Below are 16,459 nucleotides of genomic sequence, written 5' to 3'. Positions count from 1 at the left end.
GTTTAGGGTACTGGGAAATGACGACAGTCCACGATTCCCCCTTAACTCTCAAGTAATGCTGCGTTCCATACTGAGGTTCCAGATCCTGAGACCAGAAGTGATTTTAATTTACCTTGGAATGAGAAATGGCAACAAGGACAACTTCAAGTCAATAAATATTTATTGTGTGCCCACAGTGAGCAAGGCAGTGTGGTCCATCCTGCTACAGAGGACAGCAGGTGAATGAGAACTTGGTTTTGCCTTCAAAACGTGACCTAGTAGGATAGAAGCCAGTGAGTGTGGGTGTGGATTTAGCATATAGGTATGCATGATGGAGTTCATAAGAAAACTACAGGTATAAGGTTTTTAGTGGTTGAGTTAACTGAAGTCTTCTTCGAGGAGTTTAAGATCTAAGAGGATTACAAATTTGGGAAAAAAGAAATAAGACATGGAGAATAAACGAGTTGTCTAGGGTAAAGATTATGCAGGGAGGCATACTGGGAGGCACATCTGGGTAGATCAGAGGAGAATAATGTTGACAAAGTCCTAATAATATACCTTGGAACTTATTTTTAATTTCATAATCAAATAAGAATCATTGAAGTTTTCTATAAAGGAGTAGAATAAAAGTTAACTTGTAATTTTGAAGGTGACCACTAGACTTTTATAAGGAGAAAAAAGCAGCAGAGAGGGGTGCCTGGGTGGCTCCGTTGTTTAAGCGTCAGACTCTTGATTTTGACTCAGGTTGTGATCTCGTTTCCTGAGATGGAGCCCCACACTGGGATCCACACTGAACGTGGAGCCTGCTTAAGATTTTCTCTCTCTCCCCCTGCCCCTCTCCCCTGCTTGTGCTCTAAGTAAAAAAAATACTTTAAAAAAAGCAGTAGAGATGTATAAAAATAAATATGAAAAAATGAAGGCTTGAATTGGGAGAGTGCAATGGAAATGATAAAAAAGACAAACTTGAGGAGTGCTCACAATGTTGACACTGGCAGCAGACTGGGTCTAGGAGGGGAAAGCTGAATGGAAAATTAACAGGCCATTAATGGAAATGATATTAACATAACTAGTCAAGTCATTCATTCACTCAACAAATGTTTACTGAGCACTTATTTTGTGCCAGCACTACTTTTGTTACTTTTTGTCAGGCACCCTGCTAGGAGCTAGAAGAAGTACAGATGTTGGTTTAGTGAGATGACAGACTTAATTTTATATGAAGAGTTGAAAGTGCCAGAACATTCAAGCCATCCATGGCCAATAGAGACCTATAGTTTAGGAGAGTCCTTGGGTTGGAGTTATCTGTGAAGAGAGAGGTCACTGAAGCTGCAAAAGGGGTCAAGATCCCTGAAGTACAATTTTTCTGTGAAGTAGAAAAATTCTCAGAAAGAAGAGCAAGTTCAAGAACAGATGTGAGAAAAGAGCTATACCGCACTTGAGAGTCTGGAGGAACAAAAATTATTAGCAAAGAGGTGGTCAAAAATAAATGAGAGGAGAGCCGACCCGAGGTGGTGCGGCGTCAGGGAGGTGAGCAGCATTTCAAGCAGCACAGCCCCTTGGAAATTCCAGAGCATCGGCTTTTCAGTGGGACTAAGGAGGGTGAAGCTGGAGAAGAGGCTACTGGATTAGGTCATTACCCAATCTACTTCAAGAAGCCTTGCTGGCAAGTGAGTAGCCAGCAGCCGGAAGCAGATGGGCGGAATGGAGACAGAAGATTGGCTGGGAAGATAAAGAGAACACTGGAAGGCGGCTTGGCAGGATGACAAAGACAACATAAGTTACCAGTTCACATTTGCTTTGACGAATCGTGTGTCAGGCAGCGTTCTAAGTACTTGACATCTACTAATGCATTTACTCCCTAGATGACTGACGACTTCCGAGAAAGACACCACGTTCTATCTGTCTCACAGACAGGGAAGCCCAACCCTTGACTGGATGGTGAAGTTAGCCCTGCCTCACCCTGTTCGGTTGTGTTCCTTTGAGCTCAGCACTCTGACTTCAGAGTCCCTGGACCACTCTGTAATGTTGTAAAGCTAGCAAAGGCTTACACAGGTTTATGGGAAGAAAGGAAATATGAAGATGGAAAGATGGAATAATGGCTGAAACAAGCCAAAAGAGGGGTAGGATAAGGGGTAACTCCTTTGTGGGAGGAGCCCTAGTAAGGTTCCCTGCAGCGGGACTAAGAGAAGACAGAGGGTGAGACATGGAGAGATTTTTAAGCTCAGAGGCACACAGCTGTGGGGGCCTGTATTAGGTGATCTTTTTTAATCCTTTTGTTAAAGCAAGAGGTGAGGTCACTGGCTCAGGGTGCTAAAAGGGGACACTTGTTCCTAAGGTACACAGAAGGATCTAAGGGCAGACTCCCCATAAACCTCCCTATTTATTTTGCTTTATCAATGAAAGCTTATTCCACAGTGGAACGGCAAAGATGGACCATTAGGTATACAAGGACTATCACCAAGTCCTACCCACACATACATATGCATCACGACGGAAATACAGAGGACACTTCAGCTGTGCAGACCTGAGTGCTAGGTGGTACCTAAGAACTAAAAGGCAACTTCTGATCTCCTAGATAGTCTCTTTCTTTCTCTTTCAAGTGGCTTCAATGGCAAAAAGAAACATAAAGTACAGCCAACCTAAATCAACAGCATATTGATGTACATTTTTCCTTTGTGGGTTTTTTTTCCCCGTCTCTTGCAAGAAGTGCTTGCTGTTTAAAGTCTGTTACTAGGCGATAGTGGCAAAGCACATTTTTCTATCTTCCCAAGTCAATCCCACACATATCACTGCGTATTTGCAAGTAAAAATACCTGTTGCCGTGCACATGAGAGGCGCAGAATGCAAAGCTGTAATGGAGCAGGGTTGGGTCAATGACAGCACCATTTTCTGAATGTTCCATCAGTTCTGTAAGGTAGCAGAGATGTCTGTGACAGCCTCTCACACCGTAACGGGCGCAGTACTCATCTAACACAAAGACTTGGCCAGGGCTAAACCAACCCTGCAAAAGAAAAAAAAAAAAAAACAACTTTTTTCTTTCTGTACTAGGATTTGCTTTTCTATAGGCCCTCTTAGACATTATAAGAAGCTGCAGCAGTGTCTTTTGTCATTTTTTTATTAGTAGCATATTTCATGTTAATTTCAGAAAGCTAATGTCAACAGTTTGGACCTCATCTGGGACACTGGTAACCTAATACCATTCTCTCTCCATTGCTAAAGCATGGCATGGGCAACCTGTTTTTCTCCACAGTCATTCAAAATTAACCAAATTTATTCACATTATCTAAATCATCAGTCACAAGGAATAACATTCCAAAAAACTTCAATCCCTGAATGAATCAGTTAAAAAGAGAATGGTAAAGAAGACACCGTAATTGAAACTGCTGAGTTGCCACAGCATTTTTATAAAGTGAACAAAGAAAATTCTAGTTAAGTCTGGCAGTGGTAAACATAGGCCATTTGGGAATTTACATATTCCGGACACTGTTCTCATTCTGTTTGTCCTTCTATGACCAATATAACAGAGTCAATGTTTTATAATAGTTTTTGGTTCTCTTGAAACGAGATGTGAAAGGGGCGTGTGTGCATGTGCACGTGCGCACGAATGCGTGCGCTCATGTCTGTGTGTATGTTAGCCAATTGAACCATCAGGTCATCTGCTTGGCTAATATTGGAGGACAGGGTTAGACTGAGTTGGTTCATAAAATGTTTTGATGGAGTATATGAACTAGGAAATAAAGGATTTTAAAAGGGGGCAGGATAATTGTGCAAGAGAAGGAAAAGATTGGTGAGGAATGCAGAAAGCTAAGACAGCAACAACATTAAGACAAAGAGGAAGAAAAAAATCTGTCAAATACTTACTGTGGTGACGGTGCAGACACTAAACTGGACACACAATATTATACCCTCTCCATAATCTTACAGCCATCATGCCTGGTAGTCACTATGATCTCCATGTCACAGACCCATAAGCTACAGTGCAGCAACATTTAGTGAATTGCTCAAGACACTGAAAATCAGTCATTGGGGCATGGTTTATATCCAGGGCCATCCTGCCTCCAGCACCTGTTCTCATCACACCATGCTCACCACCCTCTAGATGCAGCCAAAGACACACTATAGTGATCTCCTCAGACTCCTCATGACATGTGGCGTCACCCACATACCCAAAACCACTTTTGTCACTAAGAATGAACTTCACTGAGTGGAAATCCACCAGGGAAGTCCGTTATTGATGTTCACTGTGTGTGTGCTTGTCCCTGGAAAGACACCATCAGGTTTTGCAATGATTTCACTCTCCATGTAATTGTAAAGTTTGGGCTGGCTCAGGTTTAAACCAGGCACTGGAGGTACTTAATAAGGAACGTACAAAGGATTTATCAAGGCAGTAAGTTGTGACCATGGCAAAGAGTTGTTTCAATTCTTCCTGAAGGAAGTTCTTCAATTCTTCCTTCAAACACGTCTGATGAGCTTGGAGCACACCCTGCTGAAAGCTTGTTTTAAGGAGAATGTAGCTTTATTGTCGGCAGCTGCCATATTCAGGAGCCAAGAGATATGTGGTGATAGGAACGGGGATACTGAGGCCGGATACATTTCAGAGAACTGCCGCTGACGATACACCCTTGGAAAGGCACGTGCAACCCCCAGGCTGCAGCGCCATGCCCACATTCTGAGGAGTTGAGCATTCCTTGTAAATGTAAATGGTACTTTATACCCCAAATTTTGGCTAGTTTCAACATAGAGAGAGTAGTAGTTTAGCTACTTGAGTTAGTTTTCTAAGGAATTCAAATTATCTTTGGAAGTTTAAATGGAACCAAAGCTTCCCTCTGTTACATGTCACCCTGTCATATCATTTACCCCACTGTTTCTTTCCCCTGCCACTGAGGCTATCTTTCTAGAAACAAAAGAGAGAAACAAAAGATATCAACATTTGGTGAGAATTTAAACCTTCAAATGTCTATACAGGTGTTAGTAAATCCTATCCCAGAGGTGCTTGTTTTTTTTTAAGCCTTCATTAAAGCCTTTATTTTCATTCAGCCTTCTCCAGAGGGACTGATAAACCACAATTCAGCGTCTGTTTGAGTCTATTCTCCTGTCTATTGAGTGGCACAGCAGTGGTCTTCAAGTGTATAATTTTCAAATTGGGAAGCAATCGATTGGAATCCTTTATCCCTAACTCCCAACTACAGTTATTAAAGGGGTCAGGAACAAAATGCCGCTTCATAACAAGTGTTTCTCACTTTTAAAAAAATCTTTCATTCTAACCTACAGGGAACTCGATGGACAGACTTGTACTCACCAAGCAAGAATAGGAATCATTCAGTCTGTGATCCAAAGTTTGCCTCTGGAGTATTCGAAAAAGGAAGGCGTGGTCAAGCTTGCAGGGATTAGCAGAAATAAACTCATCCATACCGTGTTTCTGAAAACGGTCTGCATCTGTAAATTCAGAAACGCATGTGTGATACATTTGCTTTTCTGGCTTACTCACAGGCCCAGTACAGTCTTTGAACACAAAATGCATGCCTCATGATAACACATTATTTTCTGTTACAAAAAATAGGATGCCAAGAATCCAGGATATTAACATAAATTGCAATTTTTTTTTTTGCAGACTAATGAAAAATGACCTGGAAAAATCTGCAGAGCATCTGAAATGAGGAAATCCTATTTTCACTCTAAGCCTCTCCTAATATTCATTGCAGAAATAATCTTATTTAAAAAAAAAAAAACTAGATGCATTTTAAGTAGGTGTTTAAAGAAGGAACTGACTGGAAGAGAACCCGAGTCTATTCATAAACAAACAACAATGATGGCTAGAAGCTTGATTTCCAAATGGCAAACGAGGGCAGAGATGAACACAGAGGCTTCGGCTGGATCACTTCCAGTCTTTTTTTTTCTCCTTTTTTGAGCCTTTAATGGGACCAACCTTCATGTAGAAATGGCAATGAATGCTCTCAAGCTTCCAGTTTAAGAGATATGAAAAAGGGAGCATCATGTTTGTGCAAATACGCAGACAAAGCATAACGTCCCAAATGGCACTTCAATCAAAGGCCCAAATTTCTTGTTCTTTGCAGATTGCATCTTTCAACGCCCGCAGACCCTGCGGGTTTATCAAAAGGCAAGCTTTTATGATTGCTTTCATTAATGGTATGTTTTGTCAAAGTCTTCAATGTGAGTTATTTACTAAGAAGAGAGAAAAAAAGCCACGCACCACCCAAAAGGAGTGCCGGGGTGTTACTACATTAGCTCTGTTAGAAATGTAGTGCGCGTCGGGAAGCAATCAGCTATCAGGGTAAAAGTGGACTCTCCTGACAATGGTGGAGCGGAGGTTCCATTGTTCCTTAAAACTCATAGATAGATCTCATTCTGGTCATCACAAGAAGTAGAGTCCTAAATGTAAGCCAAATGTAATTTTTAAAACCTATATGGTAAAACCCTAAAATTGCAAAGGAAGGAAGACAAAAGTTTATTGATTAAACGCAATTACAGAGTCAGACTCATAATAAAACTCAATATCGATCTGTGGACATGATGCTAACATAATCAGTCACATTTAGATATTTAGCCCAGATCATATTGATCCTATGTCAAGTTCAACTTTCAGCCATATTTGTGGATGGAAGAACTATGTAATTCAAGCTGAAGGGTCTTCAGAATCACATTAAAAAAAAAAAAGATCTCACATCAGTGCAGATATGAATGTAGCAAGTAAGCAATCAATGGGTGTTCATCGATGATGTAAGGTATTGGTTGTGATCCATGGAGAAATTGCCATACGTATTCCCTTACATTCACTAATTACTAAACTGAATGATTAAATGCATTACATGTGGTGAATTAGTATTAACTGGATGAACACCAAATGTTATTAAACTGCTTTTCCTGAATTGAGAGACGATCCAACTTTTCTTATATTTTATTTGTATGTCTGATAGCCTTTCAAAATAAAGTTACATATAAATGAATACAAAATAATATCAAATTAGTAGACAGCATATATAAAAATGCAAGGCACATATATTATAAAACACATATATTATAAAGCTGTTATTTTGTATTTTAAATAATCTTAGAATCTTGATTTATCCGTTTATTTGAGTAAAAAATATTTTAGTATCATCTTTATGAAATTGCTAGTTTTATAAAACATCTGCTGAATTTTATTATTTCTTTCAACGGAGAAGGTCATAACAAGAAGTTAAAAATAACACCCACTAAAGGCTTATCTGTTGAGAATAGGATATATAATAAATTTCACAGAAAACCCATAATTCTTTTATACTTCTAAAAATACATACATTATATACATAAATACATTCTACATAATTCTCTTGCTACTTCTACCTTTTACATAGGTTTATAGAAGCAAATTTTTAAATTGTAAAGCAAAGCATACACAGTCTTTAAATAAAATCTACAAGTTCCTGAAAAAAATGACTTATGGTTCATTTCTGCAACCAAATTGTATTTTCAAAACTGAATTTACTTTATGAAGTATTTCCCTCATGAAATGTAACTCTAAATCATACATTTGCCTATGTGTCAAGCCCTTCTGAATCACACACATGAATGAAAAATTACTTTGCCAACAATTAGCTTTAGTGATAAAAATATTCATCACAGCAGTTTAAGTCACAAAAAATGGATTCCATATTGACAGTGATAAAACATACAGGTCAACAATAGTCTGTTAAAGAAAAAACCCCACAATCACTCTGGGGCTATATTTCTATGAAAGTGAAATATATTCTTAGGGATGGCCCCATCTCCAAAATACAGGCTGTAAAGACCAAGTAGTTCCACTTTATTTCTATGTCTGATAAGCACAATTTAAAATACTTTCTGCAAATATACTTCACCATGCACCGCTGATTCATTAGTTTCTATGAATTCATGAAGAACCAAATTTTGAAAAAGCAATGGTTTTGATCTCTGTGTGAGAATTTCAGGAACTAAAGTCCAATAGGAAAATCTCTATTGTTAAAATACTATCTTGTTTCTTATTTCTGTAAGAGAATATTTTCATATAGTTTCCTCTTGGCATAACATATCTACATTTACTCTTAGAAAATGCAGAAATATCATGCAGATCAAACAGACTGTGCTTTCAATCAATTACATAACCAAATGCAAAGCTTAACTTGCTTTAAAACTGGGTGATACTCGACTATTTTCAATTAATGTTTATTATAACACAAAATTATGATGACTAGTTTTAAATGAAAAATTATTCGTGGCACTAATCAAATGTTCACTGATAAGGACAAATTTCAGTTCAGTTTGTCTTCTGAAATGATGTAAAAAAATTATCAAAAGAAACCAACAAGATATGAGCTTGAACAATGCACTGCCAAACTGTCATAAATTGTGATGATTAACCTATGGACTAACTACAGATGTGGGACATGGTAATTGAGGATACTGGTGGAGAGTTTCTATGGTAACAGTTGGATACATGCTCCAGCGTCTTTAGGTGGTACTGTCACCAGGTGTGGTAAAAGTGGATGGAATAAAACCCAAATTGAGAAAGATTATTACTTGCTATAGATTTATGGAATGATAGAGGCTTATTCAAACGAAACCTGAAAATGTAAATTTTTCATTAGGGTAATAGCTGTTGGAAGTCCTGAGGAAAGAATCAGTAGGCTGACAGGACCAATTTAAACAGTTAACACTGACTTGAAAACAGCTAGCCTACAAAACAATGCGAGGACTATTAGCAGGCTGGTTGGTCCCCCTGTGGGGTCGGGGAGGAAGCCCTCTGGGGGACACTGACCACAGCCAGCCTCTATGTGCACAAGAATGCAAACCCAGGGACAGACATCTGAGGTCAGAGTTCAGGATGGGGGGGTGGAACCAAAAAATCAACTCCGATGTTTCTTCTTTTGCAACTAATTCTAAGGATGCTCTGTGTGTGTGTGTGTGTGTGTGTGTGTGTGTGTGTGTGTGTGTTTTGCTCTTGTTGAGAGAAATTAGAATATAAAACATAGGAGAAAAGGATGTGAGGGAGGCACAAATGTGACATTGCTGGAGAAGAGGCGGGCATTCCTTAGCATTCTGAGAACACTCTGGTGTTCAGACCTGGGACTCAGGTACCAAAAAGACTATGAAAAAGATGTTGCTACCTAAGGATGCATCTTCTCCTCTGCAAAATCCCAAACTGAACTAAGCAGCATATGAACCTTTTCAAAGACAGAACTTGATTTAAAACTGTCCTATGGTTAAGAGTTTGCCAACAGATGCATTTACAGATACCCACATCTGATCATACTTTTCTTTTAGGTCAAACTCTCAATGAGCTTGAGAATTCACAGGAAGTTAAACATGGTACAGAGAAGGACCACTTGTTTTGTTTTTTTTTTATAGCACCCAAGTAGCCACTAATAGGGAGTTTCATGTTACAAAATTTTATGTAGATCTTGGTTGGTATATTTTGTTTTGTGTAAACATGTATTATGTTGAACACCAAAGAGAAATGTTGATACATATATTAATTAATTAGGAGTTCGTTCACACCTCTACTATTCACCCAAATTATTTCCTAGCTTGTTTTTGTTAAATCGATTAAAAATGGATGTATGACTTTACACATCTTACTTGCTGTAATAAATAACAAGTAGTATTTTCACATGACAATTTTAATCAACACATACAGACCTACAATCACAGGCAAAGTAAACCAATATTTAACATTTATTTGAAGTAATATATTTAATGTAAAGTAAAACATGCCTATGAAGTGTGAAATTTAACTTACTAGATTAATCAAGAAAATAAACTCATACAATTAAATGTAAGCTTATATTCTAATTTAAGAATTTTTTTAGAAATTCGGCTTAAAGTAAAAAAGGAAACTTTTGGAAGTGACTGTGTTGCTCTGTTTTATGTTATATATATATTGCACTACATTATATACATAAGAGAGAAAAATGAAAACAGTTGCTTTGCATAGAAAAGGGCAGTTTAATCAAAGAATGCCTGTCAGTCTGGCAGAAGGCAAGGTACTATTTGAAGCAGAGAGTCTGGATAGCAAGCAGCCCCTCTACCCATTCAGTTTACTCTATTTTCTTAGAATTTCTAAATATCCTGAAAGTTAAAAAAAAAAAAAAAAACCCAGAAAAGTTGAACAGATTCACTAACTAGAAGAATCTATAAATACACACCACTATTTATATCTTAAAATAAGGTTGTTTTCAAGTAAGGTAGACTTTATTAATTTATTATTTTTTCTGACTATCTCTAAACATTCAAAATGTTTAGTTTTTAAAAAGTTGGGGCGCCTGGGTGGCTAGTCGATTAAGCGTCTGACTTCAGCTCAGGTCATGATCTCACAGTTCTGTGGGTTCGAGCACTGCACAGGGCTCTGTGCTGACAGTTCAGAGCCTGGACCCTGGTTCAGATTCTGTGTCTCCCTCTCTCTCCCCCTCTCCTGCTCTCTCTCTCTCTCAAAATAAAATAAAGACATAAAAAAATTTTTTAAAAAAGTTATAAATACTTCAAAGATAATTCAGAAAATAGAGGAAATGAATTAGCAACGAGTTAAACTTATACACTGAATAATTTAGGTATAAATCTACCTATATTTATAAAACTGTTTTAAACATAATGACAGTATCATATATATAATTTAGCATTTTTCCACTTAACATTACTGAGTAGTTAATACCTTCATGGCCATGACCTTTATGCCCATATGAATGGTAGATATTAGGTTGTTTTTACTTTTCTGTTCTGGCAAAAACAGACATTTTTTGTTTCATAAATGGCAAAATTAACCTAAATATTCTGTGTTTGCCTAGAAAGTAAGAGACTGACATTGTAATAGGACCATTATGATCCTTCAAAAATCACATTACAAAAATTTTAATACAATGAAGCAAAAAAAAAAATCATGAAAACACTCACCTTTACCAGCTATAGGTAAGCAAAGGAATGAAAAAGCATATTTAAATGAGGAGAATATTTATTTCTACAGCTAGTCATTTCATTTTATTTTCATATTATCTTCTTAGTTTCTATTAATGTCTTTAAAAGTTGTTCTTCCAAGAGATGACCAACAAAGAAGAGAAAGGAATGCTATGGAAACCATGGAATGGAAGAAAATACTAAGGGCTTACTACTCTCTGGAAAGTCCAATGGTTTCTCTGACAGAGGTCAAGATCAGTATTCTTTTATACTTTAGGGTTTTTTAAATAATTTATTTTCCTGATAGCTAACATATAGTATATGTAATATATACAGTGTATACACAGATATGTATTTATATAGATATATTTATATATGTTTTATATATATGTTATGTATCCAGTCTCTGTATGGTATAACATCCAGTGTATACCGTGCAGTCTTGGCTTCAGGAGTAGATTCCCAGGATTCATTACTTACATACAAACAACACCCAGTGCTCATCCCAGCAAGTGCCCTCCTCAATGCCCATCTCCCATTTTCTCTGCCTCTGCCCCCAGCCCACCACCACCATCAACCTTCAGCTTGTTCTCTGTACTTAAGTCTCTAATAGTTTGCCTCTCATTATGTTTTTAACTCATTTTCCCTTCCCTTCCACTATTATCTTCTGTTAAGTTTCTCAAATTCCACATATAAGTAAAAACATGTGATATCTGTCTTTTTCTGACTGGCTTATTTCACTTAGCATAATGCCCTCCAGTTCCATCCACATTGTTGCAAATGGCAAGATTCCATTCTTTTTCACTGCTGAGCAGTATTCCATTGTTTTTTATTAAAATTTTTAAATGTTTATTTATTTATTTGAGAGAGAGAGAGAGGAAGAGAGAGAGAGAGGGAGGCACAAAGCATCAGTGGGAGGGGCAGAGAGAGAGGGAGACACAGAATCCAAAGCAGGCTCCAGGCTCTGAGCTGTCAGCACAGAACCTGACATGGGGCTTGAACTCAAGAATGGTGAGATCATATGACCTAGGCCAAAGTCAGATGCTTAACCAACTGAGGAGTATTCCACTCTGTGTGTGTGTATGTGTGTGTGTGTGTGTGTGTGTATAAATGAATATAGAAGAATATGTATATTCCTAAACACATATGCACTACCAGAGCTCAAACAGGAAGAAATAGAATATTTGAACAGACCATAACCAGTGAAGAAATTGAATTGGTTATCAAAAAATCTCCCAACAAATAAGAGTCTTGGGCCAGATGGCTTCCAGGGGAATTCTACCAGACATTTAAAACGGAGTTAATACCTATTCCTCTGACTGTTTCAAAAAATAGAAATGGAAGGAAGCCAGCATTACCTTGATATGAAGCCAGAATTACCTTGATTCCCAAACTAGAGACCTCACTAAAAAGAATTACAGGTGAATATCCCTGATGAACATGGATGCAAAAATTCTCAGTAAGATACTTGCAAATCGAATTCAATAGCATATTAGAAGAATTATTCACCATTATCAAGTGGGATTCATTCTTGGGCTACAGGGCTGGTTCAATATTTGCAAATCAATGTGATACATCACATTAATAGAAGAAAGGATAGGAATCATATGACCCTGTCAATAGATGACTAAAAAGCATTTGACAAAACACAGCATTCTTTCTTAATAAAAACTCTCAAGACAGACGGGATAGAAGGAAGACCTCTTTATTTTTATTTTTTTTATTTTGAAAGAGAGAGGGAGAGACAGAGAAAGAGGGAGAGGGAGGGAGGGACAGAGAAAGCAGGAGGGGGAGGGAGAGAGGGAGAGGGGGAGAGAGAGAGAGAGAGAGAGAGAGAGAGGGGGGGGGGGAGAGCGAGAGAATGCTAAGCAGGCCCTGCACTGCCAGCGCAGAGCCCCATGCGGGGCTCTAACTCACAAACCAGGAGATCATGACCTGAGCCGAAAGAGACAGCACCTTAACCAACTGAGCCAAGCCGGCGTCCCTCAAGATCAGTATTCTCATTTAGTGAGGTAGAAACCCACTGTTCTTCCTTCCTCTCCCTGGCCCAACTTCCTTAAAGAAAGATAAAACAGCAGGGTCGGCTGTGATAGAAAACTACTAAAAGCCTGGAACAGAAGGAATCTGCTGTTACATAACTGAAACTATTTGGCCTTTTAGAACAAGTTTGGATTTTTTAGAGCAAGTGAATCAAGGTGCTAGAAAATGCAGTTCCACTTAGCCTCTTCAATGCTGCTTTGACAATACATTGATATCTGATAGAGAAGTTTTATTAGAAAGGGATTACGTGGCTATTTGAATCAACTGATTACTAGATCTTGTATTCATTAATTCTGTATCATGTAAGCATGGCCTTAATGTTCTGAGCCATTTTCAACTCTGTCTCCCAGAACATTCTGCAAAGTCTGGAGATACTTTGGGTGACCAGACCTGGTGGGGAGTGGCTGTTACTGGCATCTAGAAAGTGGAAGCCTGTGATGATGCTAAGCATCCCATAAGTCACAGGACAGCCCTCCCACCAACCCTTGAAACAAAGAATTATCTGGTCCAAAATGTTAAGTGCTGAGGTCGAGAAATCTTACTCTAGCTTACAAAAAACAATCATTCTCTTTCTTGCCAGGATATAGTCATTGAGAACAGATTTACCTATGACCTAAAGCAACTAAAAATTTAGAAAAAAAAAAAATACTTCTCAAAACCCTTGACATCAGGTAATTCAGAAAAGTGATTCCTGGCAGACGAAAAACAGATGAGGTGAGCCTCACAGTTGCCCCAAGTGAATGTCAGGAGGAACTTTCAAATCTGTAGCATAGGGAACAAGAACCCAAACACTAGTGCCCACCCGCCCTCTCACCAAGTTGACAAGATGGAGCTGACAATTCACAAAGGCCAAAATGACTACAGTCTGCCTGCAAGTATATGGTGGTCTCCCCCTTTCCCTTTCCATATTCTGCTGAATACTTCTTCACATATGTGAGGAAACTACTTGACGCCAGGGAAGAAATCATCCTAGAGGATTAGAGGGGGCAGTGCCCCAAACTCACACAGAGCCCGTAATAGTACTTGTTCTCAATAGCCAATAGGAAACCTCAAAATTCATCGGTCATTCATTAGAGTCTTTAAGAAGAATCCTGGTCCAGGAATGGGGACAATGAATCTAAGGCCAACACTGTTTAGTTCTAACTGACAAAACTTAAGAGTAAAACTTGAAAACAATGAGCTGTTTCCAAGTAACTGTGTCTTAGAATAAAGCAAGAACATTCTCATGAAGAAAACTACATCAAGGCACATTATAAATAGCTAACTGTTCAACACTGGTGTTAAAGAGAAAACCTTTGAAGCAGCTAGAGGGAAAAAGGACACATTATGTACACAGGAGAAGACAAAAAGTAGCCCATTTCTCATTATAAAAAAGGGATTAGAATGTGAGGTGAAATCTTTTAAGTACTGAAAGAAAAATTTCCAAAATGAAGGTAAATTACTTTTCCATATATAAGAAAGCTAAAAGAATTAATCCACCAGAGTTGCACCATAAGTCAAAGAAATTTTCAAGAAGTAAAATATTTCTACAAGACAATGAAGGACACTGGAAATAATAACTACTTGGATAATTATATAACACTTTCTCATATTTAAATTTCCCTAAAAGGTTCAGGCAATAATTATAATAGCAAGGTACTGTGGGATTTACAATATATATAGAAGCAAAATATATGACAAGAGTATTTTCGAGCCAGAAAAGAGCAATGGAAGCATACTGTTAGAAGGCTCAGATAGCATGCATGAAGCGATAATGGTATCACATGAAGACAGAGACTGTGGTAAGTTTAAGGAGGTCTACTTTAATCCCTGAAACACAAAGGGAACTGGAGTTGTTTTCATATTCCATCTTTAATTATTTGGCCTTATGAACGGTTAAGACGCCTCAATGTGATACTGAAGGGGGTTCGAAAAGAAAAGAGAGCAGTTAATTGATGCGGAGAACAAAATAATGATGTCAAGATGTTACTCCCCTGGAGAAGAACCTTAAGAGTAAGGGTGTTGACTGAAATGTCAAAATTTGAATTTAAAGCCATACAAAAATTGTCTTCTTACAGAAGAGACCAGAGGAGTTTTGTAAAAGAGTGTAACAATTTAGAATATCTGGGTTTAATAACTATTAAATCTGTGTTTGAAAATGTTTCTATAATTATATCATTTGTTATTAATCACCTGTAGGTTCAAATGAAGAATAAATTTCTTGATTTAAATTAGCATAAAAAAGAATGACTTGAATACTAAGGTATTTAAAGAAAGTTGGCTTGATAATTCATTCTTTTTTATTAGTCTACAACAAAAAAATACCCTATTATTCTTCTGAGTTATTAAGAACAACCCCAGAAAGTGGCACTTCATGATTTTGGTATTCTAGAGTCCTATCAATACCCATTTAATTTCACAATACTTCTTCCTTTTTTCTAGAACACATTAAAAAATGTTAAAATTATAGTTAAGTATTAAAATAAATTTTCTTGGGGGCACCTGAGTGGCTCAGTCAACTGGTTGAGCATCTGGCTTTGCCTCAGGTTATGATCTCATGTTACGTGGGTTTGAGACCTACATTGGGCTCTGTGCTGACAGCTCAGAGCCTGGAGCCTGCTTTGGATCCTGCATCTCCCTCTCTCTCTGCCCCTCCCCTGCTCACGCTGTTTCTCTCTCTCTCTCTCTCTCTCAAATAAATAAAACATTAAAAAATTTTTTAAACAAAATAAAATAAATTTTCTTTTAGAAGTGTTGGAGATTTTCTTATATGCCTTTGAGATGCCCAAAAGTACCCTAATGCTTGACAAATTCGTAATTGAAAACCCAAACACCATTTATTCCAGATCCATATGAAAAATTAGAAAGCTGATTCTATGACTAGTACAAACTATTTTTATTCAATTAGGAATTCGTTAATGATGTAAACTATGATACTGAACAAATTTGTCTCAGGCAATTTTATATCTTATTAAGGTTATTAATTGATAATGAAATTATGTTTTAACAAAACTTACAAAGCTGAGCATCTGCATGGAGAGTCCCTCCTTTAGGATTCAGTTTCTGGGTTTGAATCGCAGGAATGGGTTTATATGATTGACCGGTGGCCCTATACATGGCCTGAACCCATAATATTCTATCTTGTTCATCATCACTGGCAAATATCACGGTGTCTCCTTCTTTAACCGCATTAAAGAACATCTGTCCACCCTGAAGGCCTGTGGAGAAAGACATCATTAAAAAACTGATGTAGCTGGCAGATTTTTAAAGCTCATTCACTGAATGGTCTTATGGAAAAGAATCAGTTTGATATCAGTAGCTCAATGCTACTAATAAGAGAAAAGTTTAAACTTCCATATTTTTTAAGAAAATTAAAAATGAACAGTTCATAACACAGTAACATTATGCCAGCCATACAAACCTACTCCATAGAAATATACAGAGTGGCTGGAAAGCTCAATGCAGAGAAGAAAGTCTTCTCTTTTGGCACATTTCTAATGCTGGATGCTGGAGAAATGAATGGTAAGTTTAGCAGAAAAGAAATATAGGTAAGGCAAAA

General features: G+C 37.7%; 1 protein-coding gene across 16 annotated transcripts in view; it reads right to left on the bottom strand.

Moving 5' to 3' along the window:
* The window catches only part of CADPS2 (calcium dependent secretion activator 2), a 522,703-nt gene that overhangs the window by 145,900 nt on the left and 360,344 nt on the right, over window positions 1-16,459 (bottom strand). For 10 of the 16 annotated variants that reach the window (XM_029924158.1, XM_029924180.1, XM_029924168.1 and 7 more), the window contains exons 11-14: window positions 15,918-16,118; window positions 10,882-10,890; window positions 5,276-5,412; window positions 2,790-2,977 (exon numbers count right to left, since the gene is read on the bottom strand). In XM_029924158.1, the coding sequence (XP_029780018.1) occupies window positions 2,790-2,977; window positions 5,276-5,412; window positions 10,882-10,890; window positions 15,918-16,118 (535 nt within the window). The remainder of the gene's footprint in view (window positions 1-2,789; window positions 2,978-5,275; window positions 5,413-10,881; window positions 10,891-15,917; window positions 16,119-16,459) is intronic. The other 6 variants (XM_029924174.1, XM_029924195.1, XM_029924231.1 and 3 more) reach the window with 1 other exon arrangement.

Source organism: Suricata suricatta, chromosome 2 (genome assembly GCF_006229205.1).
Source record: "Suricata suricatta isolate VVHF042 chromosome 2, meerkat_22Aug2017_6uvM2_HiC, whole genome shotgun sequence".
Classification (NCBI taxonomy): domain Eukaryota; kingdom Metazoa; phylum Chordata; class Mammalia; order Carnivora; family Herpestidae; genus Suricata; species Suricata suricatta.
This window is presented reverse-complemented; position numbering and strand designations above follow the sequence as displayed.